The following is a 22,694-nucleotide window of genomic DNA, read 5'->3' as shown; positions in this document are numbered from 1 at the left end:
ATTCTCTTCCAGTCATCTTTTGCTCAATAGAGCACATGCGGTGAATTCTTTCTGTTAGCTGGGGAATAAAAAAAGAAGACTTAATAAAAGAATGAGCTGATATACTTGTCTGACAGACGTAAAAAAACAATTGGTGGGAAATAATCTTTTAGCAATTTTCCCAGCCAAAGGCATGTGCAGGGTTGGAATTTTTTTGTTAAAATGACAATGCCATTGTCTTTTTAAATGCCTGACATCACAATACATGTGCAAAAAGAGCAAAACTGAGTTCTTAAACTCCAAGTGGCCTCAAACTCCAAGATGACCAGCAAGCTATAAATAGTTTGTCCCAGTTGCTCTTTTCCCCAGTCTCAAATAATGTCATTATTCTCACAAACAACAATAACACACATAAGTGTCTCAGCTGCAGCAAACCCAAAGTGAACGCTTGACTCACAAGCAAGTAGTTAGAAATTGCTCCATTAACCCCAGGATATGCCCAAATTTAAGAATTACTGACTTACAGCATTAACACTGCAACATTATTGTATAAGATAAGATAATCTTTGTTGTCATTTTTTACTGCGGACACACTGGCACACATTAAAAATGAAATTCTGTTGCCGACTCTCAACAGTGTACACATACACAACACACATGCAGACATGCTATATACACACATATGTATATACCTACACCCTTACATATAAATACATATAAATATTCATCATTATCCATTTTGAATACATAGAGGAAAGAAGAAGCTTGAGAGTTCACAAAGTTGATACTGTATGGAACAAAACTGTGACTGAATCTGGATGTTCTGCTTGATGTATTTTTGTTGTATTTACCTACCCAAAGCTCTAGGGCACGGATGTCAAACTCGCCACGTCACATGACGTGTCATGACGTATCACGACTCTTTTTGCATTGGGGGGGCGTGGTTTTAGCATGATGAAACCGGCCCACGGGCCGGCAGTTTGACTAGGGTGTTGCTAGGGTGTTGTTCATCCATCCATTCAGCTGTCCTTAGGTGACATGAGAATGGGCAGTTTGAGGACTGGAAGCTCAACCTTCTGAAAACCCATTTGGTGATGCTATGCTACCATTCTGCCACCACACATATGCAGGAATTTTATTAAATCTCAAATAAAATCACCTGGATGTGCAGGAATATTGCTCACAGATGATCAGAAATGAGTTGATTAAAAAAAGTTTGAAAGTTGCTGTTTGTGATAAAAATAGTACCTTTTTAGATGTATGATGACTAGAAAGAGTAGAATTTTTTTTTCCTTTGAATGTCTTTTGCATTACTTTGTGGAAAGCAGTGTTATTTCCGTTTTATTCTATTCACTTTTAAAGAATAATTTTGTATTTGGAACAGATCTTTTTAGAGCAGATGATGAAACATATAAACAAATTCAGTGACGTACGTAACCATTTTTTTTTCATTTTCCATTTCGTTTAAACATATTCATTCTCTGTTTATTTGTTGCACTGTCTCTTCGGTTTCCTAGCATTTGAATTCTTTGCCAAGGGCTCCACCTAAAAGGCACTGGAAGTTGTGAGAAATTAATTACAAGTTTTTCAAATTCATGCCTGACATCATCTTGTAGGGGTATATACAGAACATAGATTTGACTTGTCTCTAGATTTAGTGATTCAAAAAATAGCGCAGTTCACCATGGATTACTTGGAACTCTTCCCTTCTTCAACTTTTGGCCAAATTACAATCTTGGTTTAGGTATTGTTCCAACACCATGAAAAGAAAACATTTGTCATGCTTGACATAATTGGATGAAAGTACATATTACAAAACTCCAATGTTATGACAAAAACAAAAATTATTTTTATCCACTGTCCCCACACTATCTTAATTATTCTTTCTTTCAACATAGTTCAAGCATTATTTCCTCAAATCACTGCCCGCCAGCAGATAAGAAGTTTGCAAAAATCTACTTAATTCTCCCCAGGACAGAGAAGGCAATTTTTTTCATCTTGTATCTATGCATGTTTCACATAAACCAAAAGGCTTCCAGTGCATTCATCTTTTGTCTTAGATAATTTGCCTCTTCCTTTTGCTGCAGATGTTCAGGTATTGTAGTATAGTTTTTGAGATGGAACAGCGGCTAGATCTTTGGATATTGTTTGAATATGGCTTTGGACATTATTTGAATATAGTGTATTATCTGAAATGATGATTTAAACTCAGGCACATATTCTGAATCTCAGGATTAGTTTATACATTGTTGTCTAAAATTCTTTAGGAATTGTGTTAGATGTTAGTATTTTGTCACATGTTTAATAGCAAATCCTGCATCACCAGGATTATATAGTAGGAGAGGGGATGTTGGCTTGATGACTCTTCCCCTGTGAGTGCTACAGAGGTTGTTGCTCTCCCCACTGCTGTTAAATATCTATATCAGGGGTCTTCAAACTTGGCCCTTTTATGACTTGTGGACTTTAACTCCCAGAATTCCCCAGCCAGCATGCCTGATCTATATGAACTAACCAGGTGACATCACCTGTCATTTCAGGGTGCAAAACTATCAGTATGCTGATGATAGTTTTACCTCTCAACTTGAGCCATATGATTATACTCTTGAGATCTTGGTGTCTAGAAGCTGTGGAGGTCTGAATGTAAGAATACAATCTAATATTAAATCCTAGCAAGATGGCATTATAGTTTGCCCATTAGGATTCTTGGGTAGCTATATATGGTAGCATTATCCATGGACCAGAAGCGCTATGGCTTGGGGATCTATCTGAATTGTAGCTCTTGCTGAAATAACAATTAGAAGCCATGGCTAACAAGGCCTTTACTTGACTCTAACTACAGTGAGGCCCTAACTACAGTGAATCAGGTTTTCATTGCAGTTTACTTTACGTAGACTGCTGCAATGCACTCAACATGGACTTGCCTTTAAAACTCACTTGTAAGTTTCAATTGGTTCAAAATGCAACAGCCTATGTACAATCCAGGGCTCACCAGAGAAAATATATTACAACTATGGGCACTGCATTGGCTTTCTATAGGCTTAACCTATAAAGCTCTTTATTGCTTGGCTCAAGTTACTTTCAAGACTATATTTGTCCATTAAAATTAGCCTAAACTAATTTGATCTTGCAGCTGATGATTCTCCATGTTTAGGAATTGGGGTGGAGGGGTGGTGTGGGGACCGATTCTCAGAAACTAATTTTCTTTGGCAGAGCTCATAATCTAAGCTGTGGTATGGCCTCCCTTTGGAGCTTAGATTAGCTCCAAGTTTAACTATTTTCTTTACTACTTTGGTACCCACTCAGTTTAAAAAAGGACATTGTACTGAGACATTATACTAGCAGTGGCCAAATTTACATGACAGTGGCAGAAACTGCAACCCTGAGCAGAGGACAAGAGCTTGTTCAAACAGGAGTTTTATTTATATCACCCCAAGGCAAGATTGTTGGCCCTGAAATGTGGAAGAAAGGGAATCACAACTTTAAGTATGCTAATCCGCTGTTTCCCTCATGGCTGTTTCTAAATCAGGGAATGTGTTTTCAATTGCTTTTATTGATGAGCACAACAAAATGTCAAATGGCGATTAGGAGAGAAATAAACAGGCAGTGGAGTCAAGAAAGATTGAATACATCTCCGGAAGGTACATTGTTTGGGAACCAACATTACAAGACGTTGCACCAAATAAAAACCCAACAGCAGCCATCTTTCAGTTCAGCACCTCTCTCTCATACAGGCATATACGCAACACTTTCACAAAGAGTACATTTACTCCCACTTACTTCCCATTATTTTTCACTAATAATGGACATCCTCACACTTGCAAAGGTGTGCATAGTCTTTCTACGAACCATATTCATATAGTAAGAATATAAGCATTCTCATTTCTGTGGTAAACAGATCACTTTGCCCAATCTGGTAATCTCCAGATGAACCTCCCACAGATTTGCTATATAAAATAGCTGAACCAAGCTAGTGCCAATATTCTCCAGTTTTTTTTAAAGTAATCTCTATCTATAAACCTTTTGATTTACTGGACTCATCTGCCTTCACTTTTTACTGATTTTATCTCAGTCTCAAGCTTCCCCCTAACTTAAGATCCTGCATGATCACCCTTATCATACACAATTAGTGCTACTATGGGCCATGCTGACTGGGAATGACAAGAGTTATTGTTTGACAGGTGTGTGTGTGTGGGGGGGGGGAGTGGAAACGGCAGGCCTGCTTGGGGAACAATTATTTTGAGGGAAAATGCAAGTCAAGCCAGACCCAAAACACATTGTACGCTGCAGTATTCAAATTGGGCTCCAAAAATTCTAATGACCACTAGATGGCAACAAAGACACATAGCAAACACTAATACTTTGTGGATTTCTAGTGTTCATCTTGATTTTATTTATTAGATTTTTTTATCCCATCTTTATTACTTCATAAGTAACTCAAGATGGTGAACATACACAATTCTCCTTCCTCTTCCTATTTTCCCCACAACAATAACCCTGAGAGGTGATTGGACTGAGAGAGAATGACTGAACCAAAGTCAATTTTCATGGCTAAGGCTGGAATAAAATTCAGTCTCCTGGTTTCTAGCATAGTGTCCTTTTTCTCTCTCCTTGCAATCCAGTATGGGGGCCTGGCTGAAGGTGCATCACAACAAATATCACCTGAGAATTTAAATCCCAAGAAACTGTATAACTTGATCATCTGATCAATAAAAGTTCGTATCACTTGTAGCTATAACCAGTGAATATAGATGTTGGAGGTTTAGCAATGTACTGAATTGTACAACGTACTAGCCTCATGAAAATATCCACTTGCGATCCATTCTAGTTTGAAACATTAGAGAAGACTTGGAATTTGTCATCCCTGCCCCTAATTCCAAATTTAAGGTGGAGTACCTTTCTGAGATAATTTGAGCATTGCTGCTGCCTTTGTACTATTACTATAATGACACAGCAAAGATAAAAATATTAAGGAAAAAGATATTTTTCTGTTTACAGCTGTAATGTCTTTACATTTTGAGATTTCTATGAACCTGTAGCATTGCATGAGGAGAAGGAGGCAGTGTCAGAAGATGAGTGCCAATATTCATCAAAGACATGAATTTATCAGTGGTGGTCAGTTGCTTTGTCCGCAACAAGTCAGTTGCGGTAAGCTTTACAAATTGTGTAAAAAAATGACAACACACACATGCTGACATTATGATACATAATCTGTTCTTACACATTTGTGTTCTGGTGTCTTACCTGACACCAGCAGGTAAACCATGAAGATATGCATCATAACATCATGATATGCATTTCATCATATGCTCCCCACCACTATCTTGCGGGCGTGTGTTTTTTAAAAAAGTTATGCAGTTGGCCCAAACTGGACATATCTAGCCATGTGGAATGAAAGCAATGCAACATTTTGAAATGTGGAATGTTTCATCCCCACTCCAAGCATTTGCTTAATTTTTTTAGAACTAAAAGCTATCAAAACCAAGCACTACTGCAGATTTGAAAGGTTCAGTTAATCACACCAAAAAGGCAAAGGCTCTGAAACCTTTTTCAGTTTCCTGTGAGAATTTCCTAAATGTCAAACCCATCTGCTTTCTAAGATCCAAGTACTCTGGTGTGAACCCAGAACTTCATACTCTTTCTATACTCTCTACTTCTTTTCCATGCGTCCATTGCTTATATTCTCCCCGATTGCTGAAATTCCTCATTTTTCCAATATTAGTTTACAATTCTCTTGACCTTCACCGCTGCTCTGAACACTTCACCCAACATGCAGACAATTCATGCTTTCAATTAACTCTTTTGAAATAGCAATTGTCCAGGAAACCAGAGGCCCCATTTCAGATGACTCACTTGGCACTCTAAAAAATGTCCTTTGCTCTCTTTCATAGCCCAGCAGTGCACTTTTAATGATAGATGAAAAGGCCGTATCTTATTCTACTGCCTCCAGATCCTCAAACACAACTTTGGTTTTTTGTTTGTTTGTTGTTTGCTCCATTTGGATTTATACAACATTCTTCCAAGGTGCCTCTGCAAGAGAGAATCGGCACAACCCTTCTATCAAGGGAGCTGAGCTTGATGTATCAGTTTTCAACTTCAATTTTCTGTTTTTCTTTCACTCCAGCAGCAACCACAGCAAAAAATATCTCTGGGAGGAAAGTGCGAATATAAACAGCTGCCTTTGCGATGGGGTTTGCCATGAACACCTCCTGCTTCTTCCTGTTCACTGTCCGTAGAATTTCTTCTGCTACCTCTGTTGGACGGACACCATAAGCCGACTTTCTGAAGAAGTCTGAGAATTGGGCAAACAAGAAAGTATTAAAAGAGATAACTAGCTGCTACGTGTCATGCTCGTGTCTCAATTTAAAGACAATATGAAGCCCATTGTGGGGACAGGGAAGGAAAGAAATTTGGAGGAATGAAAGGAGGATGCTAATTCAAAGGAAAAGAATAAATAAATGAATAATGAATAAATAAAAATGCTGGAAGGAATCTTAAAATGACGAAACGTTGTTCCAGGAAAATAGGCAGACAGGTTAATGTTTGTTGCTTTTAATAAACTACACAATAAGAAGAAGACCCAAAACTTTTTAAAAAATGATAAAAACTGCTCCAGGGTATCAAAATGAGGGATGTATTCTCCTTTACTTTTAATTCTACATTTTAAAGGCAAAGAAAAGACATTTTTTTTTCTTTAAAGGGCTAATGGCCATGTTAGGAAGAGAGTTGGATTATTTATCACAAGGATGTCAGAAACATTCACTTTTTGTTACTTATGATGCAGTAGTGGTTCACAGCCAATGTATTGTTTTCTGTGCTGAGAGCAAGCAGTAATGTATTTTCTAAGTATTTTACAACTGGTTTGCCCATATTTATTAACTGGACAGAAAAAAATATGTATGAATGCCAAGAGTTAACATTAGCATTCCCTACTTTTGAAAGCAAAAATTTACGTTTCTAGTTAATGTGCTGCCTTATATTCCAACTACAAATCATCGCTTATGCTTCTGATAGTAGTAGATGATAGTAGGTTCTTTAGAGGAAATGTATCGCAAGTCTTTGTCTCCAAAGACTGGTGATTTTGAATTTCGTCAGCAAGTTATTTGCCTAAATCATCTTTGTCTTCTTGGGTATTTTTTATCTTTTAGTTCTGCTTGTGTTCTGGTCGCCATCCCAGTGTGAATGACTTACTTTTCCATGAGGCGCCTTCCCAGTTCTTAGGCTGCGGCTGATTATGATCGGAACATATAAAACTTGGAGACACAGTACTGACACAAACACCAAATTCCTGCAGTTCTGCTCTCAGGCAATCAAAGAATCCTAGAGTAGCATGCTTCGAAGCAGAATCTAGGAGAAAGAGAGATTCATGCAAGAAACATACTATCATAATATACCAAATACCCATCCATCCAAAAATCCATCCATCCATCCTTCCACATTAGCTTGTCTAATGTTTGGATTCAGGATCTCCTATACTAAGAAAAGAATAAAATATAAGTCATGTTCGTGCTTCCTCATGCCACGAACATACCTTGGTAATTGCTTTTTTTCTTCCCTTCCATCTCCAGCCCATATCTGAGGTAGCTTAATGTTGTCTTTAACTGTACAAGTTTCAAAATCATGTTTTCTCTTGTCTTCCGAAATAGTTTTTGTCCTGGACTGAATCTGGCACAGTTCACTAGTGATACGGTTGCTGATGTAGTAAGCAGTTGGGATCTGCCTCGTTCTCATTGGCTTCTTTGTGCTGCTTCAAGCAGCCCCCCCCCCTTCTCCAGTTGCTGGAAACTACCCTCCATGTTTCTTTTGGCTTATGCTGCTGAAAAGGCCAGAAACCTGGCTTCCACAAAACATCTGATTCCATAAGGCTGAACCAATGCTTGCTGCAGCACTTGTCAAGCCTTATACTGGCTCCTTACCACACAAGTTTAGCACTTTCATGAATAAATGTTCAACCTGTATCTTGAAATACAGAAATAATGCCCTAAAAAAATGCTAGCCCTCTGCCACGTAGAAGGTTCCAACAATGGTTGGAAACTGATCAAAGAGAGAAGCAACCTGGAATTAAGGAGAAACTTCCTGACAATGAGGACAGTTAACCAGTGGAACAGCTTGCCTCCAGAAATTGTGGGCGCTCCATCACTGGAGATTTTCAAGAAGGGGCTAGACAGTCACTTGTCTGAGATGATATAGGTTCTCCTGCTTGAGCAGGGGGCTGGACTAGAAGACCTCCAAGGTCCCTTCCAGCTCTATTCTATTCAAAGTCAGTGTAAAGCAGGTTACAAACAGCCTTCTGTCATCTGGGTATTGCTAGTTTACATGTTGTTGTTGTTTTAACTATATTTACTACTTTTATTCCTGAGGACCTACACACAAGTTCTAGGACTATCATCTGACCATTCCTATCTCTAGAACCAGTATTATGCAATTGTATTTGCCGTGTTCATGCAGTTCACCATTGTTATTTGTAATATCTGAAGGCATTTTTCTGTTCCCTTCTATTTGGACAAAGTTAAATGTCAAAATAATGACTATTGTTATGCACTGGCCAATCACAATATCCCATTGGCTCCTTCTTTGGGACTGTTGGACATAAACTCAATATTGGTTTTCTTGGTTCCCCATCTGCTGGTTTCAAGGTCTGGAGGAGGAGCTGCTCTTACCAGGAGCAAGATGAAATCTCCCTCCTGTTTTTCTCCATGTCCTTCTCCGAGTCTACCAATTGGGTAGTCTGACAGATGGTTAAACCTGTCATTCCAAGCATCTGCTCACAATAATTTATTCCATCCCATATTAAGGGGGATTTCCCATTAGTGCAGCGGTTCTCAACCTATGGGTCGCGACCCCATTTGGGGTCGATCGACCATTTCACGGGGGTCGCCAAGCAAGGCTGTCCGCCATTTTTTTCCCCTTTTCCGGCGGGTGCCTTACCTCCCTTGAGCTGGGCCAGCTGGTGGTTGGCCTGCTCCATCTCTGCCGCTTGCCAGCTATGCCTCGGCCGGCGCAGGGGGCGGAAACACGCATGCGCGGTGCTCCCGGGCAGGGAAAGTCCTCGACTTACAACCGGTTGGGTAGTCCTCGACTTACGACCGGTTTAGTCCTCGACTTACGATCAGTTTAGTCCTCGACTTACGATCAGTTTAGTCCTCGACTTACGACCGGTTTAGTCCTCGACTTACGACCGGTTGGGGGACGCGGCATTAAAAAGGTTGAGAACCACTGCATTAGTGGGTGCCATTTGGTGGGAGGGAAAATAAAACCAATGGAATCTATCAATTTCTTTCCTTACCTTGATCTGCATTAAGAAAGAACAATACATTTGCCAGCTTTTTGCAAAATTGGATTCATTGGTGAGAGAAGCACAATTTAAGCCAATGCATTGTACTGCTGGACTTGTGGCTAGGACCTTTACGAGACTGTCCACAAGTCCCTTCAGGATTTCTTAAAGCATCCATTATCCCAAATCATTTCAGCAAAACAAAAACAAAAACCTCCCACCAATCAGATAACCTACACAATCAAAGCTATTACCACATGCCGGTTTCATATGAATTTCTTAAAATATAAAGTTGCAATCAGACAGGATCTAATAGAAGGCAATGACAAAGCTCCCAATGACATGCTGCACCATGATGTGTATAATTATGGTTTATTGAGTTAGCCACACCGGAGTGTGTTTGCACTATTAACTAAACTATAGTCTATACATTTAATCAAAATCAGGCAAATTGCATGTTTGCCTACATCCAAATGGGGTACTCAGACAACTGAAATGATTGTTCAGTGGCATTGTCTGTAATAACTTGGAGGAATACAGTATATGGATTCAGATGATCAAGTCCATCTATATCTGTACCTTCTGACAAATATGGAAGACCAGTGAAGAAAGCATGTGGTAGAATTGAAGGCTATTCTTACTTGGTGAAACTAAAGTTCTTTGACTTTCTCTTAATAACAACTAGATTCAGAGAAACTAAAAAATATTTAAGATTCTCCAGTGGTTTTAGACTCTAACTGGAAGACCTCAAGTTTCATATTGTTCTAATTGCCCAGAAATAAAAAAGAAAAAATGAGTTAGATTCATAAACTCACAGGCTGCACGAAAGGGAACACCCAATTTTCCCTGGATATTGTTGACTAGCACAATTTGACCAGTTCTCCTGGAGATCATGTTGGGAAGAAAAGCTGGAGAGTAAAATATGAGAGAAAATCATTTCAGATTAACAGATATGAAAATACTAATTCCTGATCCTCTAAACCAGGCATGTCAAACTCGCAACGTCACATGACGTCACGCAACATATCGGGACTTTTCCCCCATTGCCGGCAATGGGGTGGGCACGGCTTTGGCGTGATGCATCCAGCCCGCGGGCCAGCAGTTTGACATGCCTGCTCTAAACCAATAGCAAATGAAAGGATCACAATATAATATTAGCTTACACTATACTATATAGAAACTATGAAACATTTTTTTTTTGCTCTGTATGCATTTTTCAGTGGTAAACACAGGATTCAGATAATTTTTTTCCTACCTGTAGTTACATTCCTCAGGAACTGAAAGCTGAGAAAACAGTTCAGGTCCTAAAATAACAATTGATAATTGTGCCTGGGATGAATAAAAATGCATTGCTGATCAATGCAGATAAGGCAGAAATGTTTCTGATCAATTGAAAAGCAGTTAGGTAATTGCTAATTCCCTTGAATGTCATGTGGGGGGGAGAGAGGGCATAAATATGATAAAGAAATAAATAATTTCCTTGGTTGCTTTCAACAATGCAATGTCAATTAATCTAATTTCTTCTAGGTGACGCACAAGAGATTAAATATGCCCAATAGAGATCTTTACAATATGAGACAACATATCAAGCAGCCACATCTTCAACAAAATATCTTCCACACACAGATTTTCTCAAAGGGAGAAAAGACCCCATTCCAGGAGATTGGAAAAGAAAATCTACAGCCTTGTTAAACACTGACACTTTTTAACCCTAACAATTTCTTCAGTTCTTAACCGATTATATTGCTGCAGTGTAGTGCAGGGCTTTTCAACCTTTTCACAGATTGTACCACTTTTAGGACATGACAATATTCGAGTACCACCAGTGCTGAACAAGGTGTCAAAAACTTGATGACTAAAAAAAAAAGGGGGGGGGATTTTAGGTTCTACTGATTAGATTCATTTGTTGTTATAGAAATGGCTAGTTTATACTATTATGGAAAAGTAAAAAGTTGAAGTTCAATGTTAATGCTTCATTCTGTTGCAACAGAGGAAGTCGGAAGTCAATGCCTTTTCTTTTCTTTTTGCCCTTCTCCTCCTCACTTTTCTTTCCCTTTTCCCTCCCTACTGTGTCCTACTATTTGCTTTTGTATTTTCGTATTTTATTCTATAATCTAATAAAATGTTACAAACTGTAAAACAAAGGAAAAAAGTACTGGTTTTACTCCTCCTTTTATATCCCCTCCTCTCTCCCCCTCCTCCTTTTATATTCACCCCTCTCTTCCCCCTCCTCCTTCTATATCCTCTCTTCTTTCCCCACTCCTCCTTTTATATCCTCTCCTCTCTCCCCCCTCCTCCTCCTTTTCTCTTCTGCTGCGCTGGAAGTGCCAATCAGCTGAAGCTGCATGCACTGATCCTGGGCTCTCAGCAGAGTCCCAGAAACACCACACACAGGTCCAGCTGAATCACCACCTGGAGACTGCATGTGGCTGCAGCCACCCCCAAGGCCGCCGGAAGTGTCGATCAGCTGGAGCTGCGTGCGCCGATCCTGATCCTGCGCTCTCAGCAGAACCCCCGCAACACTGCAGCTCCAGCTGACTCTCCCACAGGCCTGTGCGGTGCTGCCGCTGCTTCACCTCATCCACTTTTACATTTTTTTAATATACTTTTTTTTACAGTGCTTTTCAATCCAACGTATGCGTACACCTGCCAGATGCCGAAGTACCACCAGTGATATGCATACCACTGGTTGAAAAGCCCTAGTCTAGTGTGCCAACCATTAGAAACCTAAATAGGCTTGGACCTGGGTCATAATTGGATGGGAAACTCTCAGTAAATCCTATGGCTATAGGCTAGTTTGGGAAATCTATATAAATAAAAATGTAAATGTTCGTTTGTTCAAAATCTTAAATCTCCGAAAGTTCTTCACCAATTGCTTTGAAATTTTGACACAACGTTGCATTCGAATACGCGCGTGTTTTTATATACCTATATTATATAGATGTCACACCTGTGACAGGTAAAACATGCTTTTTTTGAAAAACAGCGCCATCTGTTGGACGTAAAAGCAACACATGCTACGATTCAAAGGTGAAGATGTCCTCATTCCTCGCATTCCTATGATTCCAATGGATATGCCATTTCAATTTAAGAGATTGCAATTCCCAATTTGATTGGCGTTTGCAATCACCATCAACAAAGCTCAGGGCCAATCTTTAGAATTGTGCGGTTTAGATCTAGACACGGATTGCTTCTCACATGGACAATTATATGTTGCGTGTTCTAGAGTTGGCAAACCAGACAATCTCTATATCTGCACAGACAATGGAACAACAAAAAATATTGTATACCCACAAGCATTGTGAAATTAAATATATTACAAACGTGCGCTTTCTCTTTTCTTTCTTTTCCATTTAACCAGACTGAGCCACAGCAACGTGTGGCCGGGTACAGCTAGTAAATAATAAAAACAGAACAAGGCAATAGCAAATTATTTTCATATCAAGGCTTTGAAAATTACATGGATACAGCCATGTATTTTCCAGAGCTCAACTTGAGGGAGTCTTTGCTTTATACTACAATTAATTTCAACTGTTCCATTACATTTCCCTTAAAACAAAATAGTATGGCAGAGACCTGAATAATAGTTGAGAAAGGTTGAGAAACACTATCTTACAGATAGTGTTTCTCAACCTTGGCAGTTTGAAGATATGTGGACTTCAACTTTCAGAATTCCCCAGCTGATAAGGCCTTGCCAGCTGGGGAATTCTGGGAGTTGAAGTCCACACATCCTCAAGTTGCCAAGGTTGAGAAGCACTGTTGTAGAAGTAGTATACCATTTTCCCCTGCCTGCAAAATTGGCATTATAATGCTAGGCTATCTTACAGAACTGTCTTACCTCACATTCACTGCCATTAGCTATCCAGATAACAATGATGGAATTCATTTGTGCGCATTTTAAAAATGTTTAGCAACTAAACAACAACAAAATTATTTTTTAAAATGACAATTCCTATCTTTTTCTGTCTTTTTTTTTTTGGTAAATAGATTAGTGTCTAATCACAGCAACATGAAAAGTCTGAATATTTAATGTATTTTTTTAGTAGCAGTAATTGCTACTAGGGTGATTCATGTCATCTACAAACTTGAAAGTTGATAACAAGCCTGCTTTACAAAATAATCCAAGCAGTAGCTAAATTGTACATTTTGTTTTATATCTTGGCTTATGGGAGGGTTAAAAGTACTTCCGCTTTGATATCTTTTGGGTAAAAAAAAAATGAAGACGGCTATCCACTTCCAAGAATAATCTTATAAAAAACTATTAAAACACATATGTTAATGTATGCAAAGCATGTGGTCTCTTCTAAACTAGTATTTTTAGAACTGATTTATTACTGAGTATGGTTTCATCATTTTTTAAAATTTTCATTTATTTATTGAATTTTTATGCCACCCATCTCCCCTAAATGGTGACTCTGGGCTCTTCATGCTGCTTCCAATTAAGCTACTTACAGGAGGTTTTTTTCCTGTATTTTCTTTTACACATAGTAAATAATTACACAACCAACCATATATGCATCCTTTAGTTTGAAACAATGAGCTTGTCCATGCCGTAGCTCATTCAGTTTGGAAACAGTTCCCACTGCATGCTAAACCAGTCCATTTCTCCTTTGCATTCTTTTTTGTCAACTGCCAAAGCCTTTCATCTAATTATTGCTGAAAGGCAGGATGCACTGTCTATCCAATGCAGAACTACTGGAAGTGGGAAGAGTCTGTCTTCCAAAGACTACTGGAAGTTTTTCTTCCTTTCTGTGCCCCAGCAGTGGTTGGCAACTGACATTATTCAGCTGATGAGCTTGTGTCCTAAGACAGACATAAGACATAACCTTTGCTTGGAAACTCCATATCATTTCTCATTTTAGAATGAGATCTCTGCATGCTATAATTGCTACTTAGGAGTTTGGAATGCTGCCTGATGGAGGATTCATATCACTAGCAATTAAAAAAAAAGATTGCATTTATCTGGCATTTATCTTTTTAACAGATGTTCTATAGTGAGAAGAGAGATGGAAGATGCAGTAGAGGAAATACAGGATTGCAGATGGAGGGCTGGACACTCAATAACATTGTGTGAATATATTACAAAATGAATAGGAAACCTTTGGGAATGTACTATGATCTAAATTTGAGTCAGATCCATGTGATCTGGAAGCACATTATTAATCTGGCAGGACGTGCAGGCCAGTTACAATCTGAAACAGCCGGGACGTACTGTAATCTGAGAAGTAGCGGCATTTAAAAGGTGAATGATACTGTACGATTTCCAACAGCTATGGGTGAGTTTATGTATTTCCTCATTCTTTTATTTTTGCCTGATAAACCACATCTCTATATATTCGTGACTGTACCACACATCTGAGATACATTTTCAGATGAATAGTAATTATTTTTTTGGGGGGTGTCTAAGGTTAGTATTCATTTCAAACTATTTTGAGGACCTCAGAAACAGGACATAAAGCCGTAATGAACTCATCCATGGAGAGTTGCTAGTGAAAAAATTAACAAGCAAACCGAGGCGATGTGATTAACCTCCCCTTGGACTCCAAAATGAAGTTCCCAACGGGGTCGGACTCTTGCTGCAGAGATTAGTTCATAGCACATAAATATCTGAGGCATGTGGCGAATGGAATAGTACTGGGCAAGGTGTAAATGTGCTTAGTATAGTTATGGGATGAGGAATTGCAACAAAGACCACACAGAATAAATCCCAGCTTTTGAACTGGTGTATTCAGACATTCTTGTTACATTTAACAAAAACATGTAAACTAGACCCTATGGAATTCTATACCTCCCCCATCCCACCCACAGTATAGTCTTTTTTGAAGAAAGGGAAGCTTCATTTGGTTAGCTGGATGCAGACACCTTCAATGGATCCTAAACCACATGTTATTTGGCTTCTGCAGCACACAGCAGTCCCAGAATGTACACTGCAAAATTCTGTGTGGATACCTAGGACAGAGGCTAGGTTGCTGCACTTAATGACGGCTGCAATTTTGGACCACATAAGCCCCTTTGTATGCTCCTTTTTATTGTAACTAATACATCCCCAGAGATGGCTAATATTAGAATTGGAAATTCTGTGGAAGAGCTGTGTATTATCAATCAGTCAACAACTGAATGACTTGTTGAATGGATCAGATTGATTTTATGATCAAAGACCAAAGCAGCTGTAGTTATCACCAGAGAAAGGTTAAGATGACATATATTTTTCCATACAGTCCCCAGGAGTCAGGGCTGACTCAGTCCCATTGCAGCAAACACCTCCAGTAAGGCTGAGCCCAGCAATCCAGTCATTAGATATATGTACTATTAGGGGAAAATGCTTTACCAGCAAGCAATATTCTGCCAAATCCCCTTCATTAATAAATCTCTCATCAAACTCAGCAAGTCTCTGGAATAATTCCACAATGCACCCTAGTTTGCAATCAAGGCATATGTAAGCACAAACGACTAAAGTCACTGCCTCAGTTTTCTTGATTTAATCACCTCCAATTCTCTCTCCTTCCTCCACTTTTCCATGTGAAATGATAGATTACAATAACTAGAGGTGTTTGAAGTGATTACACGCACCAAGTCAAATCAAGTAAGAGTTGAAACAGCTATTAGAAACGAAAGCAAGTTGCCCTACAGATACTTTTTATTCTCTCCAGAGAGTCTTAGGCAATTAGATTTGTGTGGACCTCGATATCCTGGAGATTATCCGAGGAAAGGCATAACAATTAAACTGAAATAAAATTAAGATAGTTTGTTGTATGTATATACATAAAATGACTAAGGATTCCTCCCTTTGAAGAGCAAAAATATAATACAGGTAGTCCTTGATTTACAACACTTCATTTAGTGACTGTTCAAAGTTACAATGGCACTGAAAAAAGTGATTTATGACCATTTTTCACACTTATGACTGTTGCAGCATCCCCGTGGTCATGTGATCAAAATTCACATGCTTGGCAACTGACTCCTATTTATGACATTTGCAGTGTCCTGGGGTCATGTGATCATCTTTGTGACCTTCTGACAAGCAAAGTCAATGGGGAAGCCAGATTCATTTAACAATTGTGTTATTAACGTAACAACTGCAATGATTCACTTAACAACTATGGAAAGAAAGGCCATAAAATAGAGCAAAACTCACTTAACTACTGTCTCACTTAGCATCAGAAATTTAGGACTCAATTGTGATCGTAAATCGAGGACTACCTGAATCCCTAAAACATAATACAATAAGATAGACAGTCTTCTGTATACCTTTGGTGAGTGTTATAGGTCCAAAGTAGTTGGCATCCATGATCTTTTTGTCGAGTTCCAGTGACACGTTTTGAACTGTCCCCTTGGCTTTTGTGCTAGCATTGTTAATGAGAATATCCACACATCCATAACAATCCAGGATTTCTTTAGCTACATCTTGGATACAGTTTACATCAGCGAGATCTAAAAGGATAAGCTTCGGTGTAAATGTCTGCAAAAGAAGGAGGGTTTGGGGGTTACTCTACTATAAGACAGAGATATCTCAGTACTTTTTGAAGCATAATACTTAACAACACAGAAGAGAGAGATAATTCCTATGTGAGACAATAAAGCACTTTCCCCAGTTTGGTGACTTGCCTATTTTGGGATCTTCTGCTCCCAAAATTCCCAGTCTTATGGCTCACACAATAAAGGAAATGGGGTTTATCAGATGAGCATGACTATGTAGAAGGAAATCAGGTCCAAAGATAAAGTAGAATTAATGTATTAAAAATATAATTAGTAGTAGTTCCTTAGGGGGGGAAAGTGTCAGTTTTAAAAATTTGGTAGTACTCTTGTTGTTTAAATCCAGAATCACCTATTTGTCAGTTTGTCTGGCCTTAAATTTGGAAATAACTGGTTGTGATTATTTGTATGCAAAAAAATATGTGGATGATATACTCCAGCTCTAGCAGCATCTTTCATTCATCATTTAAAAACAAACTGATTAGACTGACCTTAATTTTGATATTTTGCAGTAACATTCAATGAAAAGTGTGATCATTCATTATATAAGACAATACTGTGAGACAACAAAAGCATACAATTGAAAAGAGAGGCAATAAAACTAATTTTAAATTGCCTTGGAAAATAAATTTGTTTTGATCTAACACTAAAAATATTGCAACATTTACATCGAATGCCTGCATACTGTTTGAAATATTGAATACTAATCTGTATTTTTCTGAAAATGCCTATTACAGCCTATGGTCTATTGCCATCCCTTAACCACTAAGAGTTATTCAGTTGAAAGTTATCCTTGTTCTATTTTTTTTTTACATGATGTGTCTTCCTAACGGATCTTTTTATGGTACATCAACAAGATTAGAGATTAAATACTTATTTACATTTACAATTTTATTAAATGAATTTTATTTGGTTGCTACTATCTTCAAACAAGTGTATCTCTAGCAATTTGAGACAAGTCTTTCTAAAATATGCATTTTCCTACCATTACTATGCTATGCTTAAATGCTATCATTTAATTGCAAGCTGCCTAGAATCTCTTTGGCAAGTTCAGTGACATAGAAATATAATAAATAAATGAATGAATGAACGTATAAATAAATAAATAAATGACACAAGGTCCATCTCTTACATGTGAGTACTAAAGGAACAAAATCAGATTTCATAATTTGTCAATGTCCATAAGACAGTAAGTTAATCCTTAACTGCCTTCCTCAACATTCCAACAATTTCCAAAACTAAGTTGTTGGAAGACTGCTGCCCTCATTTCTCATCCACAGGTGGAGATGGTGGAAATGATAATTTAAATATTCTGCAAGTTTCCAGACTGGGGAAAGCTGGAATATAATCTTATAATCTTCCATGTGTTTTCTGTTGTCGTATAATTTCTTCAACCACTTGCTTTTTACTTGAATGTACCTTCTCAACTTTTAGGCTGATCCCTCAAGTTCCTTTATAGTAGAAGCAGGGGAAAACATTTGCCTTCCTAAGTTTGAGTAGCAAGTGTCTTTTAGTTCAATTATGGTAAGGGGCCAGCATTTTCCTTCCCTGTATCTAAGACCAATGAGCAATTTTAAGGAAAGCAGAGGAGACAGTATGTCACCCATATTTGTTCAAGGTAAGGTGAAAATAAATAAGGAAACCTCTCTCCTTCTTCTACCTAATGGCAGGATTGACCCTGTGAGTAATTAATTTGTTGGGAAGAAATGTTTAATTCAAAAACCCTGAAAGAAAGTGTTTGGCCATTCTAGAGCAAGTGTCTCTTTTGTTGCCTTTATAGAGAGATCTTTAAGGATATACAAGAGTCTTACTGCAGTAGGATCGGCCGCGCTATTTAAAGCATCACAAAGAGCTTCTAATTTGTCCAGGTGTTTCCCACACAAAATCAGCCTTGCTCCTCCTGTATGAAATACTTGTGTACATTCTGGAAGATAAACCAAGGAATAATTCAGTTAATTGGGATCGTAATACAGTATATCTGTTCTCATTCCTTCAACCCTAAACAAAGAAAAAAAATATTCTTCCTGTACTCAGCATAAACAGATAAACCCTCCTCCCCCATGGAATTCCTTGTGCTTCGAATACAGATCTTGTGGATGGTCAAACAAATGTATAATCCAGACATTGCCTGAACATATTTGTACCTCCATTTGCTTGGAGGATTCTATGAAGTCTTGTGCTTGGCACTAAGGTCAACAGCTAGAACTCAGGACTACTACAGTTGGGCTATAGATCTGAAAATGAAAGGAAGTCATGATGTTTCCAGTGAGCAGATCCTTTGTAGTGAGAGAGGTGTGCAAAAAAGTTAAGTGAAATCATCAAGCCTGAAACACTGCTTAGTTAGGGGCCTGTAGCTATAGGAGCTAAATAGCCATTTCTCTCAGTTAACTATAAGCTCAGCCATGTTGATACAACAAGGACAGGAGCAGTTGTATGTCTATGCTGGGTGAGGTAAAAATGATTTAATATTCCCTATTTAATATAGAAATACAGAGAGATACCAGACAAGCATTTTTGCTCTGTCTCTAGCATCTTCCAGAAAGGATGTGGTGAAAAAGATTTATCTTCCTCTGTTGCAGCTTGGAAATGAATTGCTGGAAATATATTCCATTGAAAAGGTCTCTCCACACCACCTTGGGAAAGCAAGACTGGGAATCCTGGGAAGCCAACATTTCCATGCATTTGAATAATGTAGCAAGTATGCCCAAGGGAGAATCAACTGAATGATGATTGCAATGATTGTCGTCTTGTGATTGAAAGAAAGAATTCCATCCATGGAAATCCTCACAAGAAATAGCCTAGGATACACAGAGCATGCTCAGTAGTTGCAGCATGGAATGCCAGATGGATGATAATGATAACCTTTATTGTCACTTTTTACTGTGGGCACAATGGCACACATTAAAAAGGAAATTTAGTTGCTTGCTCTCAAAGTGTACACATACATAACACACATTTAAACATACATTTAAACATACTATATACAACATTATAAATATTAATCACTGTCCATCTTGCATACATAATGGAAGGAAGAAGAGAAAACCAGGAAATATTGTCTAGCAGGAGAAGAGGCAAAATGGCAGCTTGGAAGGAATAAATGGTTTTCTGTCCAAAAGTCAGAATAAAATCATTAACTGAATCAAACTTTATTGAATTAACTTGATTTCCTGGGTTTACTCAACACAGGTGTTAAAAATTAACACAATTTTAAGTTTAGTGGGTTGCACGAAGTCAATTAAAATATGATTCTCTCTTTATGTGAAAATAAGCACAAAATATTTAAAACAGATTCTCCCTTTAATAAAAACCTATTACAGTCTTCTTATAGGATGAGTTTTATTGAACAGTCTTCTTATAAGGGAAACTTGGCAATAAAATTAAGCAATTTAATAGCTGTCTACAAGTTAGAATAATCTCAACCTTTTTATCAAGAGATTTCATAAATCTTCCACTTTCCATCCTGTTCCAGCTCCAGTAAACACAAGAGTTCTGCAAAGTTCACTGTTGGGGATGAAAGTGTAAAATTGTCTTGTTCTATCACTTGATGCACTTCTCCCAGTATGTTTGCCAATGGTGCACATGACCCTGATGATTTCTCAGTTGGCATCTCCTGTTTCCTTCCCCCCAATAGGCAGCAGAGCAGCAAACCTCCTGCATACCTCTGAGAGGAATCATTTTCCATTCCCCTGACATTTGTCTGGCTAGGATTTTCCTCCATTCACCAAACCAGGGCTGCAGGTTCAATGTCTTCACTACAAGGTCTGCCAATAATTTTGCTTCAAGATAACCCTCAATACCTCAACTGCTTGGTGCAAGATCTTAAAGCTCACCACTAGTGCATAATTTAGGGATTACAGAAATAAGCTATTTATATCAGATTGCTGCCACTTTATAGGTCCTGTATGTGCAAATGGTTCTCACCATTACAGCACAGCCAGCCAACTATAAATAGATATTTTCTCTCCTAAGACAAGGAGTTTGTGGAGGCACTTTTCTAACTAATTGTGGGTCCAAGTACTATCCTTTCTAACACACTGTTCAATAGCTGCATTGTAAGAGATAGTAAATGGATGCCAGCCCCTAAATAAATACAGCTTTTATTGCTGTTTGCAGTTTGTGCAAAATGTGGGTAATTTTAATGACATGGAATTCTGAAAGTTGGCTCCAAACAAAAACCAAGCAATGTAGAATCTAATTTCTTGGACACTAGATTGATTGACCATATACTCTCGATGCACAATTCAGTTCCCCTTTCTCCTCCCCCTCTTGAGTTTTCATGCCTCATGGTCTATGTTTGCTTTCTCTAATTTATTTCAATTGCAACATTTGGAATTTTGCAGACAAGGTATTAAAGCAGGTTCAGAATGCACACAGACCATTAGAAGGCAATGCTTCAGATTGAGCAAAAGAACATACAGTAGACTTGTGTTCTGTAGGAAGAAATTTGTTGATGAATAAGAATAAACATAGTAATTTGGAGAAATTCTTAATATGCTCACTTAAGAAGGCCCTTTCTGCTCAAATACACACATTTATATGGCTTCCCTACTGATTTATAGGGCTGAAGCCTTGACTCTGGTCTATAATACTGGTTTCTGAGTATTTAATGTTTCTTGTATTTCCAAGTTTTCTTTTATAATCACAAAGGCTTACATCTCCCTACTTCTTTTAAAGGGATGCTGAAGTTCTAAGAATCCTGGATTTGTCATGCTTCAAATGGCTAAATTCCAGAAGGCAAATATTCCTAAAATTTCCAGGAGGAAATTCCTATTTTTGCAGTCTCCCTCCCTCCCTCCCTCCCTCTCTCCCTCTCCCTTTCTCCCCCCCCCTCTCTCTCACACACACTATAGAATATGAGTTATTTGCTGCACTTCTTACCCTTGCCCACACCAGAGAGAGCATCAGTGATTACTACAACTTTGCTCCGCACAGCAGACTTTGTCATCAGCTGAGTAACTTTCCGATAAATGTATACAACTCCACTAATTCCAACCACAAGCAGTGGGAGAATTAGAATAGCCAAAATGCCCATCTTCACCTAGCAAAAAAGATAACAAATTAAAGTCACACAGAAGGTTCATCATACTTGCTACACAGATTTATTTTTCTCTTCTAAATATACTTCCATGGAGGTCAGTGAACAGGACAATTGGTAATATATTACACATTCTGAATCAACCCTATAGGAAATTATTTATATGCACATATATATCAGTGCATATGGAGATTTTCAAAACTGCACAAATCTTTTTTTGTTTGTTTGTTTGTTTCTGCTTTGGAAAAGCAAGGCGTTTTTTTCTTTTGCAAATGAACCTATTTTCACAAGATTTTATCTTGTAAAATCAAGACAGTGACACAAATCCATTTCAATCCATGTTATATTCATTTCCTTATTTCCTACTCTATATTATAAACAGCTTACATGCAATAGTCCATTCATTTATTGCAATGCAAAAGAAAAAAAAAGGAAAGGAAAAGTGGAGGGGAAAAAAACCCATGTTAAGTATTTCCTCTTACAATTATAAAAGGCCAAAAAGCAATTACTTCAGACATTAATCCCATTTGATATCCAACTACAGTTCTGCAATAAAGCTAATAACTTACTTGGAAAGCAAGCAGTCAGCCTGCTGATAAGGTGGTGTCTCCTGCCAAAACTGGTTTATTCCAGAAGTTTAATTAAACTTGTAGACATTTTTGGAAAGGAAAAGCAGCCCACAAGCTGTAGCCATTCCTTTGAGCAAAAGCAGCTATGTATAGTGCCCAGCTGCACCCCAGACTTTAAAAAAGTAAATATAGTATCTGTGGTCTCAGCCACATACCTGACCTATTTTGTTTCATAGGGCTTCCAAGTCCTTCTGCAGCTTGGAACGGTGGAATAACTGAACATTAGGAAGAAATGGTCTTCATTTATTTGTTAGCAGGAACCTTGAATTAATTCTAAACTTGCTTTTGGAATTTCTATTTAACA

The 22,694-nt window shown here is 38.2% G+C and overlaps 1 protein-coding gene across 1 annotated transcript; it reads right to left on the bottom strand.

The window, feature by feature from the left end:
* Positions 1-5,859: 5,859 nt before the first annotated feature.
* Positions 5,860-22,480, bottom strand: DHRS7C (dehydrogenase/reductase 7C). Its single transcript, XM_015821637.1, has 7 exons — positions 22,331-22,480; positions 21,605-21,764; positions 18,535-18,647; positions 16,499-16,709; positions 10,066-10,158; positions 7,168-7,323; positions 5,860-6,268 (listed from the first exon to the last, which is right to left on the bottom strand). Exons 2-7 carry the CDS (start codon positions 21,756-21,758, stop codon positions 6,060-6,062), a joined length of 936 nt encoding a protein of 311 aa, XP_015677123.1. The 5' UTR covers positions 21,759-21,764; positions 22,331-22,480; the 3' UTR covers positions 5,860-6,059.
* Between the last annotated feature and the right edge of the window lie 214 nt (positions 22,481-22,694).

Source organism: Protobothrops mucrosquamatus, unplaced genomic scaffold (assembly GCF_001527695.2).
Source record: "Protobothrops mucrosquamatus isolate PMUCROS unplaced genomic scaffold, P.Mucros_1.0 scaffold1371, whole genome shotgun sequence".
NCBI lineage: Eukaryota > Metazoa > Chordata > Lepidosauria > Squamata > Viperidae > Protobothrops > Protobothrops mucrosquamatus.
This window is presented reverse-complemented; position numbering and strand designations above follow the sequence as displayed.

What these genes read in the sequence shown, in the direction of transcription:
- DHRS7C (XM_015821637.1), bottom strand. Translation starts at nt 21,758, where the DNA reads ATGGGCATTTTGGCTATTCTAATTCTCCCACTGCTTGTGGTTGGAATT. An exon ending in GCGCGGCCGATCCTACTGCA is followed by an intron (nt 16,710 to 18,534) that starts GTAAGACTCTTG and finishes CTTCTTTTGCAG; the next exon opens with ACATTTACACCGAAGCTTAT. An exon ending in ACCTATAACACTCACCAAAG is followed by an intron (nt 10,159 to 16,498) that starts GTATACAGAAGA and finishes TTTACTCTCCAG; the next exon opens with CTTTTCTTCCCAACATGATC.